The sequence below is a fragment of the Eschscholzia californica genome, unplaced genomic scaffold, assembly GCF_041429995.1.
Source record: "Eschscholzia californica isolate CP2 unplaced genomic scaffold, dmEscCali1.0.p SCAF_5, whole genome shotgun sequence".
NCBI lineage: Eukaryota > Viridiplantae > Streptophyta > Magnoliopsida > Ranunculales > Papaveraceae > Eschscholzia > Eschscholzia californica.
In genome coordinates, this window is record NW_028238472.1 from 43,246,850 (window position 1) to 43,265,501 (window position 18,652).

At 38.0% G+C, this 18,652-nt stretch overlaps 1 protein-coding gene across 2 annotated transcripts; it reads left to right on the forward strand.

Annotated features, from left to right (window-relative positions):
* Nucleotides 1-10,195: 10,195 nt before the first annotated feature.
* On the forward strand, nucleotides 10,196-18,627 carry LOC147539441 (lipase class 3 family protein). 2 transcript variants are annotated; one of them, XM_086643656.1, is made up of 14 exons: nucleotides 10,196-10,735; nucleotides 11,309-11,418; nucleotides 12,208-12,270; nucleotides 12,382-12,574; nucleotides 12,678-12,782; nucleotides 12,857-12,987; nucleotides 13,309-13,879; nucleotides 14,773-14,838; nucleotides 15,078-15,154; nucleotides 15,439-15,717; nucleotides 16,004-16,343; nucleotides 16,441-16,593; nucleotides 17,234-17,773; nucleotides 18,153-18,627. In XM_086643656.1, the coding sequence occupies exons 1-14, from the start codon at nucleotides 10,484-10,486 to the stop codon at nucleotides 18,339-18,341; spliced, it is 3,069 nt and encodes a 1,022-aa protein (XP_086499782.1). In that variant the 5' UTR covers nucleotides 10,196-10,483; the 3' UTR covers nucleotides 18,342-18,627. The 2 variants fall into 2 exon arrangements, with proteins under 2 accessions (XP_086499782.1, XP_086499783.1); XM_086643657.1 differs by having other exon boundaries at nucleotides 10,358-10,735; nucleotides 12,011-12,270.
* The last annotated feature ends 25 nt before the right edge of the window (nucleotides 18,628-18,652 follow it).

Consider the following 18,652-nt stretch of genomic DNA (forward strand, 5'->3'; position numbering starts at 1 on the left):
TCGAATAAGGACCGACTAGTACTTGCTTCAAATCTGAGTCAATTTTCGAATCACTCAATCAGATCGCCCGCGCATAAATGCATAGTTATGAATACAAGTTCATGCTTAAACTCCACATTAGGTGTAAAAAGAAATATAGAGTATTCTGATATAAAAAAAAAAAATTGCGAAACGAATGGATCACATTCTTAAACACTCGCTTCGGCCTCCAAAACCTCTGGACGGCCCTGCCAAGATCGGTGGGTATTGGTCGCGCCATGCGCCACGCCAAGGGATTGGCCACCTAAAAGAATAAGAAAATTTTGATGAAAGGCCCAAATACAAAAAAAAACTCAATAGGGATTATTAACCCACCCAAAACCCAAAAATCAACTAATATTTGAAATCAAACCCAAATACACATCCCAATGTTCAATCCAGGCCCAACTCGTATCTCTAAGATTTCCTATTTTCTTCTAAACCCTCTTTTGCCCTCCTACATATATCCAACATCTCCTAACAAATCATATCTTTCTCTCTCAAAAATCTGATTCACTTTCTCTCTCCAAAATCTGTTTCACTTTATCTCTCTACCTAAACCGAAACACAAACCCTATTTTCCACCTTCATCTCTCTACAGTTATCATCTCTTCGATCATCATCTTCGTTTTCACCTTTCTCTCTCTAATATTTTCATCATCTTCGTTCAGTCATCACCTACAGACACAAACCGAGATACAAACCCTCTTCTTCATTCATCATATCGAGTCATCTTCTCCAGCCATCAACTTGTTCGTTTCTAGACTCTGCTTCAGCCATCAACTTGTTCGAATCACCATCTTCTTCTCCTATAAATCCAGGTAACTGTTGATGATGAAACTCTTTTTTATGAGATTTCATGCTCTTGTTCATCCTTCTTGTCTAATGCTTAGTTTCTGAAGTGTCCGTACAGTTCTTTCGTTGTCCGTACATTATTTTTGTTTCTGGTACAACTTTAAAGTTTGTGTTAACATTTACTAAAATTTCTGAACATTTGGTTACATGTTAACAATACTTTATCATGTGTTAACACATTTGTTTCATAGCTATGGAATTATCACTTTGACCCACATTTGATAGAATGATCAGACATTGCTTCTTGGACCACCTGATTATACCACATATTCGAAACATTCAGTAGAATGTTATCCATCATTTTCACATAAACTCACACATTTCATATAATTGTAAGACATTCTCCTTGATAACTAAACATTCCCACGCATGTTAGTACATTCTGTTTGGTGCCGCGACATTACACTAGATGTTCAAACATTTGTTAACCTGTTAAGACAATTGATGATACTTTCATAACATTTTATTCAATTTTGCAGTATGGAAACTGAAAGGTCACTTTCTACATCTCAAAATAATGACAAGAAGTTAGTATGTGACTCATGGGGCGACGTATTTACGGAGATTGGGCAAATATTCCCCGGTGGTGTCAAAGCTTTTCGACACGCTCTTGGTCGATATACCATTGCAACCAAGAACAACTACAAATATATCAAGAATGAACCAGGTCGTGTGACTGCCGTTTGTTCCAAACCCGGATGTAATTGGAGAGTCCACGGGGTTGCACCATTGGGATGTAAATCCGTGTTTCTGTTGAAAGAGTACGAACCGAAACACGATTGTCTCGATGTTGTTCTCAAACCTACGGATCCCAAACTGTCTAGTAAACTTGTTGGCAACCTAATGGATGAAGACATCAGAAAACACCCAAATTGGAGTACGGCTGAAGTTAAAGAAAAGTTTCAAGACGATTACGGTGTTGAGTTGAGCTATTACTTTTCTTACGGTGGTAAGAAGGTAGCCATGGACAAAGTATTTGGGCAGGAAGGTGATTCCTATGCAAAGTTGAAGTGGTACGTAGATGCTTTGGCGACTACTAATCCCAATAGCATAATTGATTTGCAAATCGAACCCACTACCAACAGATTTGTCCGAGTTTTTATTGCCCTTCACGCATCTATCCTTGGGTTTCAACACTGTCGCCCTGTGATCTATATTGATGGAACATTCGCCAAAACTCGTTTTAATGGCTGCATTTTAGCTGCGGTTACCAAGGACGGAAACGACGGTATGTTTTCATTTTCACATCTTACGTTAACATTCTAATCTTCCTGCTAACACTTGACAAAATGTTAAGAACATGATCTACAATGACGCGGCATACGGTGAGATGTTGCGTCATTTATTGATGTCATTCCTCATTCCCAAGTATGGTTGGCCATTTCAGCAAATGCTTATGAAATATTGCTTTATGAATCAACAGAACTAATTTTGTATTTTTTTTGTTAGGTCTTTTCCCCATTGCTTACGCAGTTGTGGACATTGAGAATGATCATAATTGGGATTGGTTTCTGCAAAATTTGAAATTAGTGGTGGATCCGATAAAACGTTACACCTTTATTTCGGATAGACATGCTGGAATTCTAAAAGGCGTGAAGAATGTTTTTCCCACCGCTCACCACTCATTCTGTGTTTGGCACTTAAGATGTAATCTGAACTTGAGAATACGTAATGGGGCGCGCCAGTCACGTTATTTTCAGAGTCTTATGTTTACGGCGGCACGGGCATTACCCGAGAGCGAGTATCACGCAACCATTGAACAAATGGTTGAGATGGGTGGAACCAATGTGGAGAGGTTTTTCCAATCCCTTAATCCGGAATCATGGGCAGATTCCTTTTTCCCAGGGGATAGGTATTTTGTTTACTCTTTTTCAGTTGAAATGTTGAAACACCATGAACCCTGTTACCGGCACACTTTAAGTTTACTCAGTTATTTTTTCACATTTAATCATATCTTCTGTTATGGAAGGGCATTCTTTCTAGTGTTCCGTCATTCTGATACATGTTACTACATTTAGTGCACTGTTATAACACGACATGATTTATTATAAGCATTCCATTAAATGTTGTGACATTCATTATAATGTTTTCTTACAGGTATGGCGCCATCAGTTCCCAACTGTCTGAGAGCTTCAACAACATGGTAAAGAAAGCCCGCGTTCTCCCTATTACAGCATTGTTGGATGCCATAAGACAGAAGATTATGAACAAGATGAGAAAGCATAGAGACGCCGCTATTGGATGGAATACATTTCTTTGCCCATCCATTAACTTGGAGCAACAAGCGAAATACAAAGTTGCGGAGACTTGGAGATACGTTGAGGCATCCACACTTATTTATGAAGTATATTCGACTCCACGCCATTCCGTAAATCTTGGTACTCTCACATGCTCTTGTCGGCGTTGGCAAGTAAATTCGCTTCCGTGTCAACATGCAATGTTATGCATCAACAAGACTCGTGGTGATAGTACATGTTTTTACGATCCGGTCTGGACGGTGGAGGCTTACAGAAACACATACCAACATTGTGTTTACCCCGTTCCAAATTTTGACGAACCCTATACTTTTGATCCATTAACCAAGACTCTTCCTCCACTAGTTAAAAGGGCACCAGGGAGACCACGTACAACACGGTTGCAGAGTTCCGGAGATGTTATCAGGAGGAAAAGAATATGTCGCAGGTGCAACCAACCCGCTTATCACAACATTGCAACATGTCGAGCCCAACTGTAGTTCTCATTTTTCTAAATGCTTTAACATTCAACGATATGTCTCAACATGTAAGAGACTGTCTTTACATTGTGTTGAATGTTTTAGTAAAATCTTTTGGTCTTTAGTACATATATTTTTGTCTTGTGAATATGTTATAACATTCTACAAAATATTCAGTGAATGAATCCTTACATGTCTAGCTATTATTTAGAATGTGTCAACATTATGAAGTTTTTTTTAATACATTCTCATTAATGAAGGAACATTATTACATATTTCTCAAGACATTTGTCAATATGTCCCACCATTAAGAGGAATGTTCTAACATGTCTGTGTATGTTCTTCCCTGAAACAAACTCTAAGGGGACAATGCATGTCACACATGTTGTTGAAGAAAAATAATAATATATTCAAATTTACTTCATATTGTTTTAACATAAATATCCCATCCAAAATCATTGTATGTTGTTAACATCCCAAAATAATTTACAAACCATATTTGTTTGTAATCTAATCAAGAATGAAGTCGTTTCGGGTTTAGTGATATGAACATAACCCGTTACCTTAACAACTACTTCATTTTTGATTAAAAGATCCTTTACAAAAAAACATATGAAGGGGCAACCACACTTTCAAGCTCGGGCCATCCTCCAAGATATCGTATTCTCCTTCAATATGTTGTGGGTGAGCTTAGCCCTCTTCCTTTGTGCAAGGGAAACCCAATCTGAGTTTTGTGTACCCTGTTTGGGTCCTGTTGTCATGCGGTCTTCCACCAGCTCTTCAATTTTCAAAATTACAAACAGACCGCAATCCGGGCTGTTCAAGACACAAATGAAATGTTAAAGCATAACCAATAATGTTTCCACAGTCACAGACAATACTGAAACATAATGTTAAATGAGACTACATTAATAATAATTACGTGTCTTTTTATCAATTGTCTGAAAACATAAAAGGGTTTTGGAATAATATTTCGCGGAATGTTGGAACAATTTCAAACAAACTAAAGCATGCATCATAATGTTGGAACAAATAAAGAGTGAAAACACTTACTTTTCTCCCTGAGTAGGGAATTCTGGCTCCCCAAGAACATCTGCATATTTTTGTTGGGTTCCAAACATTGTGAATCCCACCTCTTCCATTACATCCTCCACATATGCTGCGTACTCCCTGGCATTTTCGAAACACTCCTTGACCATCTTCTTATCAAATGACATCGAATCATAATGGGTCCACCGATGGAGAAATACATTATATATCAAGAGTGTCCAGTGCCCCCCCTTGCGGTGTCTCTCGTTGTTGGTTGGCAGATTGGTGCACACACAAATAATATTTCCGGTTTCCCAGCATTATTACTCAACGTACGATTGAGCATTTGTTCGATGGAAGCTTGGTTGACCTCAGACTTTATCATTGTCTGTAGAACAAACACAAAGTTATCAAAATGTTCACTCATATAAAAGATGATGATAGGAAAACATTCGAATCACTTAACTTACATAGATTTCGGATGGGAGGCATAGCACACACTTTTCTTTCAATTTCTCGTGATTAGTGACGAAGGAACTCGCCCAGTTAATTATTTGTGAATCGCATTCGAGATTCATCATCAACATATCGAGCTGCTTCCCACAGATGTCGTTAATCCCGTCACTAAACCAGACCTTCGTACTGCAAAATTTGGAAAAAAACAGTGTCACCTTTTCTAATGTTAGAACATTTCAGGGAATGCTAAGGTATTACAGTAAGCGAATAAAAATGTTGCAACACAAACAGTAATGTTCAAACATTATTGTCTGTGCATGAACATTACAGTAACCTACTCGTACCTTTTGTCACTTTTCCTGAGGAATTCTTGCAAGAGACCCTTTTCTTGTTCCTTCACATTCTTCCAGACTGGGCTTCTTCTCCAGTTTTCAAGCTTCTGACCTTTCTCCTCTTCTGACCTTCCGGCTCCCAACTCTACAATGTCTTCTACATTAATTGTTTTTTTTTTCTCGAGTTGTTTTGCTTTCTCGGTCATAGTTCGGGTTCGTGGCTGAGTTTTAACCCTCTTAACCAAAGAGTTTTGTTTGTTTTTCTCTTTCTTTTCAACAACTTCAGACATTTCAACCTTTGGCTTATCTACAAAATCGTCTTCAGAAGAACTTTCATTCTCCACGATCTCATAGTTTTCATATTCTTTGGCCACCTCACAAACCTCTGAAAAGAAAGCTGAAGGCCAAGTCAACTGAAAGTCAACTTCTTCCATCTCATTTTCACCTACATTCAAAAAACTTGGAAATTGCTTTTCACCTGTTCCCACCACCACACGTTTAACTAGTCAACATTCGATAGAAAACCAAATCTTAACAAAAATCATTCTCCAATTCTTGATCAATATATATAAACGTTATCACGGATGTTCTAACATTTTACGTATTTATGCGGAGAAGAACACTTACTTGTTTGTTTCCTATTTATTACTTAGCCGACCACTCTACTGTCGTTCGTGCTAAAAGAAAGTCTTCAATTGTCGTGGTAAAAGACATCGTGGGAGTACGATAGAACTCTTTTACTTACCGTTTATCAAAAAACTTGTAACGATGGCGGAACAATTTATGTTCATACCAATCATCTGACAAGTAAGTAAGAATTTCAGAGAAGATAGAATGATTCCACACAAGTTAATACGTTGGTTAAAAAAAATAAACTAGAAATAAAACCAACTTAAATCTAAAAAAACAATATTCATTTCTTTTATAAATGTAAACTGATTTAAAAACATAATGTTAAATGTTGAAGCATTCTGGTTTTTGCTTCAACATTTCTAACTTCTTATCAAGCAAAGACAAGAATGTCAACAGTAGTAAAGAATTGCGTGAGCATTTACTCACTTGACCCAGCAACTTGGCTCTCTGTCTGCTCCTGGTTTTGCACATCCCCTGAAGATTGACCCTTTACCAACTCATCAGAAATTGCCTTCTTACCCTTGTTGTCTATTTCCGCTTCTCCAGTTTGGGCTTCGGCATCACTTTCTTGTTCGTTGCGGGCTTCTACGTTTACTTGTTCCGGATTTTTTGGGGCTACTTCCTGCTCCACTATCTTCTCTCCACCATCTCCACTCTCTACCTCTTGTCGAACCTCCACCTCCTGTCCACCTTGTACGTCCTGCCCACCCTCCACCTCCTCTCCACCAATCACCTCATCTCGACCAATCACCTCGTCTCGAACATCCACCTCCCCTCCAACACCAAAATCAAATTGCAAAACATCATTCTTCTCTCCTCTCTCTTTCTTCATCCTCTCCACTTCCTCTCTTAATACTTCTCTCTCTCTCTCTTAACCATCTCATTCTCTCTCTTAACCATCTCATTCTCTCTCTTAACCAACACATTTTCTTCTCTCAACCTCTCAACTTCCTCCTTCAACTTTTCAACTTCCTCATCATTCATCTCCACCACCACCCTCTCAGTGAACTTTAACAAATCTTCCTCTTCAACAGACTCCGACACCAACTCCACCTTCACCTACAAGGAGGGATACATATGGTTATTATCTCAACACCTCCCAAAAAATGCATACATTTAATTAAATGTGTAAAAATTCATGAAAATGCTCCATCATTTCACACAATGTCACTCAGACATCAGTTATGTTAGAACATTTGTTCAAATCACAGAGATATTATAGAAAATGTTAAAACAAATTACCTGCTCCTCTGAAATGCTTTCCAGTTCTTCTTCCAGTCCTTTGAGGAAGAATGGCTCGATCATCCATCGAGCTATTCTAGGACTTACCCCTACTTCTTCTACCAGGTCCTCATGGATCCTGGTGTGCATGCAATACCAGTACTGCAAATAAATTAAACACAAATAGGTCAGAAGTGTTTTTCTGTATCATCACAAGGAATGGGAAAACATATTATAACATTCCCAAACATTCTGCAAAATGTTTCAGCATTATATAAGTCCCCCAAGATAATGATGAAACATATTAAAGAATGTCAGAGCAAACTAATTTGACTTTTATCATTATAAGAAATTATGAAACATTTAAGTGCATGATTATGAATACTTACGTGCAGCAGAGTCAGGCAGCCTGAAGCTTTGGCCGGGTCTTCCGAGTGCTTGTTGATTCTCTCCATCATGTAGGAGTGAATAGCTCTCGGCCATGAAACTCTATTTATCATTCTCTCCGTTTGGAGATAGTGATAAAAACTCCCGACCACCGAGGAGCCGGCCGCTGAAGCAAAGAGGACGGTTGCTGCCATGTACATGATCCAGAGTTTCAAGAACTCAATGGCAGGAGCCTTTGTTCTGGCAGCCACACTCAGTGCCCTTTCGATGCTCGGGCCCCCAAACGATGCAGACTTCCCCTCTACAATACAGTCTCTGAAATACTTGCTCAGAAACTGGTCCTTAGCCACATCTATGGTGACATTTGTTGGGAATGCTTCGTAAACCTGTCATTCCATGGGGACTCCCAACAGCAAAGCAACATCTCCTGGAGTGAACTCAATCATCTTCCCTCCGATGTTGAAGGCTTGGCTCTGTTTGTCGAAGCAGTAGAGCAGATCGTATATGGCTTTGTTAGGCTTCTCCATCACATTCTCCTTTCGGAAACTCCCACTGGTCAGTGCCTTAAAGAAGGCCCCGAATGGGGAAGCAAACACCATATTCTTTTGCTCGTCAGTCATGTCCCATTTACAATCCCGCGCCACCTTATAAACTGCTTTCAAATTACATTTGTAATTGAAAGTAGTTTTCTTCATCTGTTCCCTAGCCTCTGTTGGTTGAGGCTCCACCGTCGGCTCTCTCGTCTTCGAAGTATACCCTCGATGTTTCACACAAACAGTAACAGAAATGTCAGGGCAATCAACAAAATGTTCAACACTAAACTGAATGCTACATCACTATAAGTAATGACAGATCATTTTTTAATGTGTCTACACAATAAGCCTAGGCCAATGGTCTACACAATAATAACAGATCTCTAATTGAAGCAACATTTTACAGAATGACAACACACTAACAAATATGCCAAACCATTATAAGAAATGTGAGAACACAAACATTAATTACAGGACATGGTCAAAGATGTGTATACAATAACATACCTTGGCTTGTTTAGGACTAACAACTTTCTTGCCTTTTTTGCTAGGCCCAGCAGATGATGGTTCTTCACTAGCCCTCTTTTTAGGGCTAGCCCTCACTGGAGTCTGTTGTTTTTTTTCAGGACCATCTCCTTTCTTTGTGTTTGTTTTAACCATCTTTGTAATCTGCAAAATTAGTTATGTTTTGTATTAGACTTCCACATGTTTCAAACAAACACAGAATGTATGTACACAACCAAAATGTCTAAACATATACTAATTTCTTTTACACAACCATGAATGTTAAAACAAACCATTCATTTCATCAACAAAGACAAACACCCATAAATCCAAATCAAATGACTAAATTCCTCCACATAAACCTAAATGTTAAAACAACCCTAACCTAGAAACTTGATGAAGATTTATAAACACCCAAATGACCTTTCTGTGAAGATGCATGCTTCCGAAATCACAAACAACTATCAAAATGTCTAAACATAATCCAACATTTCTTCAACACAACCCAGAATGATAAAACAAATCATTCACTTCATCAACAAAGACAGACCCCCAAAAATCAAAGGCAAAGTACTAAATGTCTCCACAGAAACCTAACTTTCGGATCACAACCCTAAATGTTAAAACAAACCTAACCTAGAAGCTTGATGAAGAACCATAAACGCCCAAATGCTTCCGAAATCACAAAACAACAACCAAAATGTTTTATCACAAACTGTAGAGCAACTTAACCCTAAAACTTTTTTGAAAAACAACCCAAAATGTTTTCTCACAAACTCAAGATCAGACTACTGAACTTGAAATAATAAACCCTAATTGTTTTAAAACACCCCCAAATTTTCGAACACCCCTAAAACTGTACCAACAACCCTAAAATATTACCAACAAACAAAGATCTGAAAGAAGAAACCCCAAAAATGTTTTAACAATCCTAAAAATTTACGAAAAACAGAGAGAGTAACAAGATTTAGATGAAGAACAGAGACGTACCTGTGTTTGAAAGAGAGAGAAATCGAGAGAGAAGCACCAGATTTGTTGAAGGAGAGCGAAATAGAGAGAGAAATGAGTAGATCAGGTTGCTTAAATAGGTTTGATAGAGAGAGATTCGCCGGTAACGTTTCGAATGTAGGTGTTAATGGCTGTGGTTGTTTCGCTTGAAAAAGAGATAGAGACAGAGACAGAGAGGCAGCTTTGAATGGCTGTGGTTGGTCGTTTGATCGAGATAGAGAGGAATCGTTTCAAAATTTTCAGAGAGAGAGATGGAGAGGGTTTTGTTTAATCAATTTTGGGTTTGAATGAGGAGAGAGAGCGCGGAGACCGAGAGAGAAGAGAGAAAGGCTGGCATGTCTCTTGGGTCATATCAAGTCAGGTGGGAAAGGAGAGAGGCTGGTTGGCTTTTTTGGGCGGGAAATGAGTGAGGGACAGGAGAGGTAAGCATTTCTTTTGGAGGGATAGAGAGGTAAAATCACTTTTTGAGTTTTTTTTTAGATAATATTCCCTATTGGGTTGGATTTGGTATTTGGGCTCCTTTTTTGGGCCTTAGATTTATCCTCTCAGACAATAATTCCTAATTATGGTATCAGTTATGAAATTTGTAGTTTGTTCAATCGCGTGACGGAAATCTCTATAGAAAAGGTGTCTCCTTTATTTCTCTTGATGCCTTCGTATATACTTTCACTGACAAAGTTTTTCTCTCTCTAGTTCATCCACATTTCTCAAAATCAAACAGTAGGAACACAAGAAGAACACAAGAAGAAAGAAGAGATTCAAATTAGGGTTTCTCTCTTAGAAAATCTGTATGGATGGAATCCATGCAAAACAGAGTAGAATCATGGATCAGAGATCAAAGAAACAAAATCCCTAAAGTTCAATGGCTTATCCCTCAATTAAAGTGGCCATGGAAAAATGATAGAGAACAGAAGAAGAAGCTTCATGAAGAGTATGAGAGAAGGAGAAAACAACTTCAAGATCTTTGTCATGCTGTTAAAGCTGAATCTGTTTCTGATTTACAAGATATTCTTTCTTGTATGGTTCTCTCTGAGTGTGTTTACAAGGTATTTGCTTAATTTCAATTCTTTTGTTCAGAAATTTACTCGTTATTGGGCATTTTGAATGTAGTCACTTTTTTTTTTCTTCTGATTAAATTGGGGATTTTGTTGATCTTGATTGGAATTAACTTGGTCTTGGATTATGTGTAAGAATATCTAGTATGGGAGACTTACAAAATCTTGGTTCCTATAATGATTGGAAGTGAAATTAGGTAATTTGTGTGTAAAATGGAATCTACATTGTATTGGTACTAGAAAGTGCAATGTCACTGTTGGAAAAGTTTGGAGGAAGAAGATCTAGTATGGGGAGTACTTAATGGGAGACTTACATAAAGCTTAAACCTTATTAAAATATGAAAACATTTGAAAGCGAAATACTAACCTAATTCATCCATAATAATTTGATCGAATAATCGACACATAGATTACTCTGAAATTGATTTCAGGATTATTCATGATATTGAGAATTATTTTTACTCTGACCGATTTGTGGCATGATGTGTGGAAACTTTCCTGCTCAATGTTATCGTACTTAAAATTTGTATGGGTTTTGACTTGTTATCCTTTAAACTGTGGCAGGGGCCTGCCTCTGAGATTGTTCGTGTAGTGAACAAATTTAAGGCTGATTTTGGAGGACAAGTTGTTTCTCTTGAGCGGGTGCAACCTTCTTTAGATCATGTTCCTCACAGGTATTCTGGAGTCTCCATTTGTATTTGGCTAGTACCATAAATACTTGCTAAACTAGATAAAGTCATTCTTCGCAATATTGGAACCATAAATATCGAGTTAAAATGTCTCAGAAGTTGGGAAATTAATCTTATGCTGGAAATTGACCAGTTTGATGATTTATATAAATCAAATGCTTATTTTATTGCCTTGAACAGAAGGAAGTTGTTTCTTGTAGAGTTGAAATGTTAGATTTATGACAGTGTGAAAGTAATTAGGTAATTTACTGATTTAGGATAATGAGATATTGAGATTTCAGAAGTAGGTTTCTCTTTCCACTGTGATCTCATCGATTAGATTCTTTCTGAATCCATCACATGTACACCCTGAAACGAGTTTAAATTGCTGACTTTCTGATACCTATGCCCTGCGTGCACTTTATATGCTGCTTGTCTAACACTATATATGTTATGGAATGACTCCGATCATGGAGTACGTCTCCATATCTGGATGATAATAGCTAAATTTTTGTGAAAACGGTATAGCATCCTGTCATTTTTTCACCTCATCCTAAATTGGATCAGACGAAAATTAATGGTCAGATTGATACTTCAGAAAGCTAAGGCGCATATGACCGACTAATTCCATCCCATGGACACGAAAATGAAGGTGGGGAAACTGATCTAGCAATATCATTTACTTCTGACTTCTGAGCAGTGATGCGCCAAGCAATTATATGCTTGTAATTGGCTCTCAGTTACTGTTATTAGTTTTATGTCCTGTATGATTTCCATCCATTCCTTTTATTTCAGGTATTTATTGGCTGAAGCAGGTGACACATTATTTGCTTCCTTCATTGGAACGAAACAGTACAAGTGAGCATGAAGTACCACTTGCTTATTCTTATCTGAATTCTTGAAGACTTGGTTAAAATGTCATATTCTCTGTTTAAATAAAAAGGTATCATTTTTTACCCTTTTCTTTAGGGATGTCATGGCAGACGCAAATATACTGCAGGGTGCCATATTTCACGAGGATACTGCAGAAGATATTGAAGGAGAAGAAGTCGTTGAATCTATCCAAACTGATAATGCAAACAAGAATGGAGAAACTACTGGGAAGATGCTAAAACCAAAGGTCAACCAAATGAATCAAAAGCCTAAACCTGCTGCTCATCGGGTAACTATTTTGCATTAAAACCTTATGCCGTGAATGATCTTCAGATTTCTTATTGATTTCATAGTGTTCTAATGTTCATGAGCTCTATTTGTAATACATCTAGGGATTCTTGGCCCGGGCTAAAGGTATACCAGCCTTGGAGTTATACAAGTTGGCACAGAAAAAGAACCAGAAGCTTGTTTTATGTGGACATTCACTTGGCGGTGCGGTAAGCACAATCACTTTTAGTTCCAAGTGTTCTTTGTTATTTTCTCCTGTCTACTGAATGTAATGTCTTTGTAGGTAGCAGCACTGGCGACCCTTGCCATTCTGAGGGTTATTGCTGCTTCATCTTCGCCCAAAGAAAACGGAAGAGTTCAGGTCAAATGTATCACATTCTCACAACCCCCAGTTGGAAATGCAGCTTTGAGAGAGTAAGTATCTTGACATGTTCTGTGTTAATAGGGTACATTTAGATAGATTAGAACTCATAGTTTCTTCAGCCATGCTGGGTTCCACTACTTGTTCAAGTTCTAGTTTAGAATTTAATGTCAATACAGTGATCATAAAGAACACAAAGTATGGTGAAATGCTATTTATTGCGTAGTATAAATAGATCTTTGGAAGCAGTTTCAACTATATCTTTGCGGGTTGCTTCTATGATAATGATTATGCGTATTTATTTATTTATTTTTTTTTTTTTTGTTAAGAAGCGTATTTATTTTCTCGTAACACTATATTTTTTTCGTTTACAGTTATGTTCATAGAAAAGGATGGCGAAACTATTTTAAAACTTACTGCATTCCAGAAGACCTGATACCCCGTATATTATCTCCTGCATATTTTCATCACTATAATTCACAACCGGCAGAGATAACTGTCGATTTGGGAATGTCTGGTTCATCGATGACAGAAGGAAAGGTGGGATCAAAGAGAACGAGAGAAATGAGATCCAGAGAGACTGATGGAGAGCAACTTGTGCTTGGTGTAGGGCCTGTAGAGAAATCCATTTGGAGACTTTCAAACCTTGTGCCTTTAGATGCAGTGAGGAAACAACTGAATAGGTTTAAAGGAGTAACTGATAATCCAGGAGAGAAATCTTCTGCTACTGATGCCCGGATGACATCAGTGATGGATGAAGATTCTGTACCACAGTCACTTGAAATTCAAGAGGGATCTGATGGTGTATCTCTTAAACCAATCTCTGATACAGATGATGGATCTTCCGATGAAGCAAAGAATGGCAAAAAAAGTAACAGTAGGAGTGGTGACTACGGGAGATGGCGTAGAATGCCTTCTCTACCTTCATATGTACCATTCGGACAGGTACTTATAGATGTTTTTCTCAATTGAGTAAACGTTGGTGCGCACTTAAAAGATACTGGAAACAAAATACTAAGTTATTTACTTCTCCGCATACATTGTATGATTATACTTTTTGAAATTATTATTCATTCTATATTACGTGTGAATTCAATGACATAGTTGAATGAGTAATTTCGTAACAGTGACCATGTTCAACGAGACAGTCTCTTATTGTCTGTGGCACTGAGGAGTTAAGTAGTATCTTTTGAATTTCCACCCTTGAAAGTAAAATGACGCTAAAAAGATAAAATGTCGTATCACAACCAAGTGATGACATCATTATATTTAGTTCTTCGCTATAAGGGCTGAAGTGTTTTTGTTTCTCTATCTTATACTCTTCAATATGAACTCTTCATGCTTTCTAATTTAGCACCAAATTTATGTTAATAATGATATTCAAGTGAAATGTTGCCTCTCTAGGTGCACCTGAGGGTTCTCTATTGTTTTGGTCCCACGCCAAAATAGGTTTATCATCTAGATTTCGTACATATTATTACCAAATTCATGCTAATCTTTCAAAATCTGAAGCCTCTTCTTGCATCGATACTTATTTGGAGTATGAATGTGTTTATTCTTGAAATCTGATGGAAATGCTCTAGGAGTAGAAGATGTAAAAGGTCTATTGTTCCAGTGGAGGCGTGGAGCAAGACTCTGGAATGGGCTAAGTCAAAATCGTATAATGTTTTTCTTTTGCATTGGGAGGCAGGCTATTATGAATTTATGATGTATCATAGCCACCTCTAGCCCAAAAAACATTCTTTTGCAATAAATACTAATTCAAAATTTCAAAAAAGAAAAAAATTTCAAAAAAGAAAAGAAATCTGATGGAAATGCCTTGCTCTTTGATTAATCAGCTTTATCTCTTGGGGAACTCATCAGTGGAATTACTTTCTGATGCTGAATATTCAAATTTGACATCGGTACGAGCTTCCTTTCAACAAGAATTTGTTGTTTTAGCTTTTTGTCTGGCATATGCCACGTGTTACTTAATGTGGGTCAGTCAATACATCTGTTTTTTTGTGAAACGGCAAATATTATTTTTAAACATCTGCCGTTAGTAGCATTCAAAGAACTTTTTCTAGATAGCTACTAATGCAAAAACCTAGCAGTTCTGCATCATCTCATCTTTGTTGCTTTCTGCTGGCAAAGGTATTTGCAGGTGAGATCAGTGATTGCTGAATTGAGGGAGCGCTTGCAGTCACACTCAATGAAGTCATATAGAGCCCGCTTTCAGAAGTGAGATTTAGTACTTTTGGCCTTTTGCGTTCTCAGTGCTTTTGCATGTCTTATTAGTGAATCATAAATAATTCCGTGGTCATTTTTAAACTAAATTTACTCATTGTTAAATCTGGAAACGATATCGGCAACGTATATTACTGCATAATTGTGCAAATTTGAGAAACAGTTTTATTTATCGTTGAGATAGGTGATTGGTATATCAAGCAATTTTTTATTTGGACATTCGGACTAGAGGTCAAGGCTTCTTCCTTGTCATGATTTATGCTGATTCTATTGTGCAGAATTTACGAGTTGTTCATGTGTGGTAGTTCTCCCTTCTTGGGAGTGGAGCAGCTATCACAGTTCCCAAATTTACAGCAATGGCTTGGCCTCAGTGTTGCTGGTTCTGTAGAACTTGGGCGTATTGTAGATCCCCCTGTTATCCATACTGCTACTTCCATTGCTCCCCTTGGTTGGAGTGGTGTTCCTGGTGGGAAGAATGGAGAACCTCTGAAAGTTGATATATCTGGTTATGGGTTACATCTTTGCTCTGTAGTTCAGGCACAAGTAAATGGTAACTGGTAATTAACTATTTTCCTTAGTGCTTCGGCATTTTCTGTCTCACCACAGTAAACTTGCAAACTGCTAACAACACTTGGTTCGAGTGGTAAGAGGTTTAGTCTTCCACTTTAAAGGTCAAGGGTTTGAGGCACGCTGACCATTCAAAAAAAAAAAACTTCCAAACATACTATAGATAACCCAAGTTTCATATATATATATATATATATGATAAATCATAGAAGAGCGAAGTGTCCGAAATAAGTGGTCAGTGACACTTAATTAACTTTTGGAATTTTTGTAATACAGGTGTTCAACAACAGTGGAATCATTACCTTTAGTGCCTAGTTATTCTTCTAATCATGGACTACAACCAGATTTGCAGAAAATGCGGGTCATAGTTGAAGCTCCGTCGAGACGTCCACCGAAGCATGAGATAGTGATGGATCCTTTATTGCCTGGGTTTCCATCAATGGACTCAGAATCTATGACTCCTATTAAGAAAAATAATTTTGGACCAATTCATGAAAGAGGTAACATCACACCTGAAGGTTTAGATGATCTTGTCATATTCTGTACCAGTGATTTTGCTACAGTCCTCAAGAAGGTATATGTGAGAACTCGCAGGGTCCGCTTGCTTGGTCTTGAGGTATTGACTTTTGACCTAATCATTTTTGCCCCATGTGCTGTCTGAATGAAGATAAAATCCACTGGTTTGAGAGCTTTATAAATCTGTGTTCTTTAAGGGAGCTGGAAAAACTTCACTCTTCAAGGCAATAACGGGTCAGAACAGAGCACTGGCCACCATCAGTCTTGAAAGTATTCATCAAGAAATAGATAATGAAGAAGGCATTGCTGGTGGGATATGCTATTCAGATTCCACTGGGGTCAATTTACAGGTACGTTCTCTTTTATGTTACAAGATGTGATTTTACTCCAGCCAACTCTTTATATTCTTTATCAACGATGATAGGGAATCAGCAAAAATGATACCCGGGATGCGGCGATGGTGAGGTGCATTTTGACATTATATTATTCTGCATTTCCCCCATGTCTATGAAAGTTATCCACTGATAAAGACATTCTCCTTTTAGCTTTTGTATCATTAGGTTTTCTTGTATCAAACTTCCAATTCTTAAGACAATCAGTCTCAGAATTAATACATAGAAAGACGCTGGGATTTCAACTATTTGTCTCCTAACTTTTGATAAACCATGTTCTAGTAAAAAAGTACAAGTTTCGTGTGATCTATATGCTTCCATTAGACATAATGTGGCTTCAAGCAGAACTCCATTAAAAGCCTTTCCTTTATAGCTTATAGGTGCATAAACAGAGTTTTGGGATTGTGAGAAACCGCTTGGGGCTCTAAGTTGGGGAGAATGAACTACTTCGTTAGAAACTATTAAAACATGAAATATTTACTTGGAACAGTAATTGTTAAACATTATTCCCAGAAGAGATTGGTAAGCAATACTTCACATTGTCATCTTGGGCCAGAGGTAAAGCCGGGAGTAATTGTAACCTTTTGTCTGACTACAGGACTTAAATCTAGAAGCTGCTCGTTTCAGGGATGAGTTATGGATGGGAATTCGTGATCTTAGCCGAAAGACTGATTTGATTGTTCTTGTGCACAACCTCTCCCACAAGATCCCGAGGTACAATCAACCGAATGCTTCACAGCCATTCCCAGCACTTTCACTTCTATTGAATGAAGCCAAAGCACTTGGGATCCCTTGGGTCCTTGCCATAACTAATAAGTTCTCAGTTAGTGCGCACCAGCAGAAGGCTGCAATTAGTTCTGTTATACAGGCATATCAAGCATCACCAAGTACAACCAAAGTTGTCAATTCCTGCCCTTATGTCGTGCCCGGTGCTGAAATCAGTCTTCAGTCACAGGGTGCAAATGATGATAGAGATGGCAAAGGGAAGCTGGCTGCACAAAATCTTATCTTTGCTCCTATTAACCTACTTCGGATGCCATTTCAGAAGAAAGTCCAAATTCTCCCCGTGGAGGGGGTAAATGCTCTACGTCAGCTCGTGCACAGGGTTCTTCAAAGCCATGAAGAGAATTCTTTCCAGGTAAAGATGTTCCATCAGTTAGGCTGCGAGTACTATATATTAGTGGGTGTATGTATGTGTAAGTTTTTCATCTGAACTGTTCTATATATTCGTGTAACTTTCTCATTTGTAAGCAACGACTTTGCAGAGCAGATTTTAAGTAGTAGTTCGAGGGTGCTTTTCAAAAGCTGCTTTATTTTGATGCTGGTTGTTGGAATAGCAAAGATGGCCTAGTTTTATCATGTATTTGATGGATTTATAGGACGAGTTCTACTCATACGTTCACTATTTCATGCCACTATTTTCTCTAGACCTATAAATTTGTATTTTACAGTCACAAATGGTTAGTCGTCGAACATTGCTATCTCATTCTTTAACCTGTTATATCTTTATCTGACAGGAACTTGCTAGAGAAAGACTATTGATAGAATTGGCAAGACAACAGGCATTGACAGGAGATACAGGCCGAGATGGTCAGAGCAAAGGAGGGTCCATTACAGCTGCAGCAGTAGGTGCATCTCTTGGTGCCGGTCTTGGCCTTGTCTTGGCACTAGTTATGGGTGCAGCATCTTCATTAAGAAAACCCTAGAAATTTCAAATCTTCAATTTCTCATCTGGTAGTGGAGCCAGTTCAAACATGGTTTAATAGGTATAAGATCTGTGCCCTAATGTCATTAGCTTGATTGTACCTGGTAGTAGGTTTAGTTTCTTAAAGGGTGAAAATGATGTCCTGCAATTTCGTTCATTTTCTGCATGCAGCTGTTGTTTAAACAAAACAAGGTTCAATCATATCATACGGTAGTTTCTTACCGGTTCAGCATTTCCAATGTAACATGAACACTTGTTTTCAATATATTTTCTTAGATTAATTCGGATACTTTTGCCAGACACTTGCAGTCA